The sequence below is a fragment of the Seriola lalandi genome, unplaced genomic scaffold, assembly GCF_002814215.2.
Source record: "Seriola lalandi dorsalis isolate HSWRI2012SDOR001 ecotype SW California unplaced genomic scaffold, Sedor1 jcf7180002046601, whole genome shotgun sequence".
NCBI lineage: Eukaryota > Metazoa > Chordata > Actinopteri > Carangiformes > Carangidae > Seriola > Seriola lalandi.
In genome coordinates, this window is record NW_019517165.1 from 1 (window position 1) to 1,895 (window position 1,895).

The 1,895-nt window shown below is 41.8% G+C and overlaps 1 protein-coding gene across 1 annotated transcript; it reads right to left on the bottom strand.

Annotated features, from left to right (window-relative positions):
• Positions 1 to 5: 5 nt before the first annotated feature.
• LOC111648710 (unconventional myosin-Vc-like) lies at positions 6 to 1,760 on the bottom strand (the record flags this gene model as incomplete). The annotated part of the gene is made up of 8 exons (XM_023398459.1): positions 1,659 to 1,760; positions 1,459 to 1,565; positions 1,089 to 1,354; positions 910 to 991; positions 674 to 814; positions 444 to 566; positions 219 to 302; positions 6 to 59 (listed from the first exon to the last, which is right to left on the bottom strand). Coding segments are annotated over exons 1-8 (936 nt in total), but the record flags the coding sequence as incomplete, so codon positions are not given.
• Positions 1,761 to 1,895: the final 135 nt, after the last annotated feature.

Genomic DNA, 1,895 nt, shown 5'->3' on the forward strand with positions numbered 1-1,895 from the left:
CCTTTACAGGTCACAGTGTTTTGCTCCTCCTCTTGGAAAAAGTTGGCCAGAAAAGGAAGCTGATAATAGTTGCAGTCAGGAGAAAAATGTTAAAATGAGAAAAACAATGGCGCATGGAACATGTTATTTATTATTATACAGAAACTCTGATTAGTTTTTGTGACAAAAATGTTGTATTGAAAGACTAAAAGCCAAAATAAAATTGGGCCTTTAATTACCTTACTGACTCTCATAATGTCCACTAGTTCTTCATAGAGAGTGTCTCTGTTCTTTTCAAGAAAACCTCTGCACTGATACTCCACCTGTTAAGGGAAATAGGATGGCATAGTTTAATAAAGACATCTGCTCGGGATCCAAAAGCATTAATTGTTAATAACAATAGGAGTCATTTTTGTGCTCCATTATGCAGGTAATGGGTTTTCTCAAGGGTCATCAGACTCCACCTTGTCTGCAAAGTGTTGTATCACAAAAGCCTCATTTGATAACCTGGGCTTCTCAAACAGAGGACTGGAGTCGAGGTAGTTGTACAGCTTTTGCAGCCAGCTTTTGTCAGAGCCCTGAGGAAACTGTAGAGGGAAACACGCATAGGAGGGACACAGATGTTGAAAACACAGTCAAGTAAAAATAAATTTACAGAACTGAAAAAATTCAAGTCATTTGCATTCAATCTTACCAAGCATTCTTCATCCAGCAAGTCAAGGATGCCCATCTTTGCTTCAATCAGGTCAATGACTGGCTGGTTGTCATAGAAATCTATGAGCGTCCATGGGATGTCCTCTTTCATGTACTCCTCTTGCTCCAGCTTGAACACATGCTGAAAATAAGAGAAACATAAACATAATCCTCAGAGCTGATGAAGAGGTGCGTGCATGGGGTTTTGCATTGATTTTGGTTGATGACGCTGCATACCAAGTTAAACTGCTGCTGAAGCTTTTCATTTGCATAGTTGATACAAAACTGTTCAAAGCTGTTGATGTCAAATGTTTCAAAGCTGAGGACACAGAACATCAAATTTATGTCAAAAACAGCATCAAAAGAGACATGAATATATAAAAAAGCTGAAGACATATGTGTTGTTTCTGCATTACCCATAAATGTCCAGGACACCTATGAAAGCATGTTGCTTTCCTGGGACCTTTAGTGCCGTATTTATCCTGTTAATGATACAGTCAAAGAGATGGGCATAGATCTGCTTGGCTAGGGCATCTCTGGCATTTACTGCCCGCTCTTTGGGCATCGGCTTCATCACCGTCTCAGCCACCAGAACGATCCTCCGATGGCACAGCCAACGCACCAACCCCTCTGCGCTCACACCCAGCAGCTCACAGAGGATCGCCAGGTGCGGATCACTGGGCTGGAAGACATAAAAACGTAGTTTCATATTTAACCTGGTTAATGTTTGAAGTTCTAATCTTGCACACAAAAAAGCTATTTAACGCTTGGGGAGTTATAACTCACACTAACTGATGATTTGTCCTCTCCTGAGTTTCTGACCTCCACATTCCCCAAATGCAGAATAGCTGCCAAAACTCTGAACACATCCGCCTGAAAATCCTCCTTCAACCCTGGAGGCGCAGAGAGAGAGAGAGGGAGGTAAAGATAACATAAGAAGTCACATTAAAAGCAAGTTCCCACCTGACATCTGAAGCACTTCTTACCCAGCAGCGAGAAGGTCCGGCGAGTCTCTTCCATGTCTTTCTTGTCATCTACACCTTCAATAGTGATGTCCCCACCCATGCGGGTATACTGGAAGTTTTCTGCACTCACTGCAGGTAAAAGGAATAAATTGTAAAGCACACTTACAATAAACTAACCCCACATGTACTCCCACGTGTACAAGACCTAGACGTCCGTGAATCAGATTACTCATCACAGCAATAAAACAGTAAAAGCTC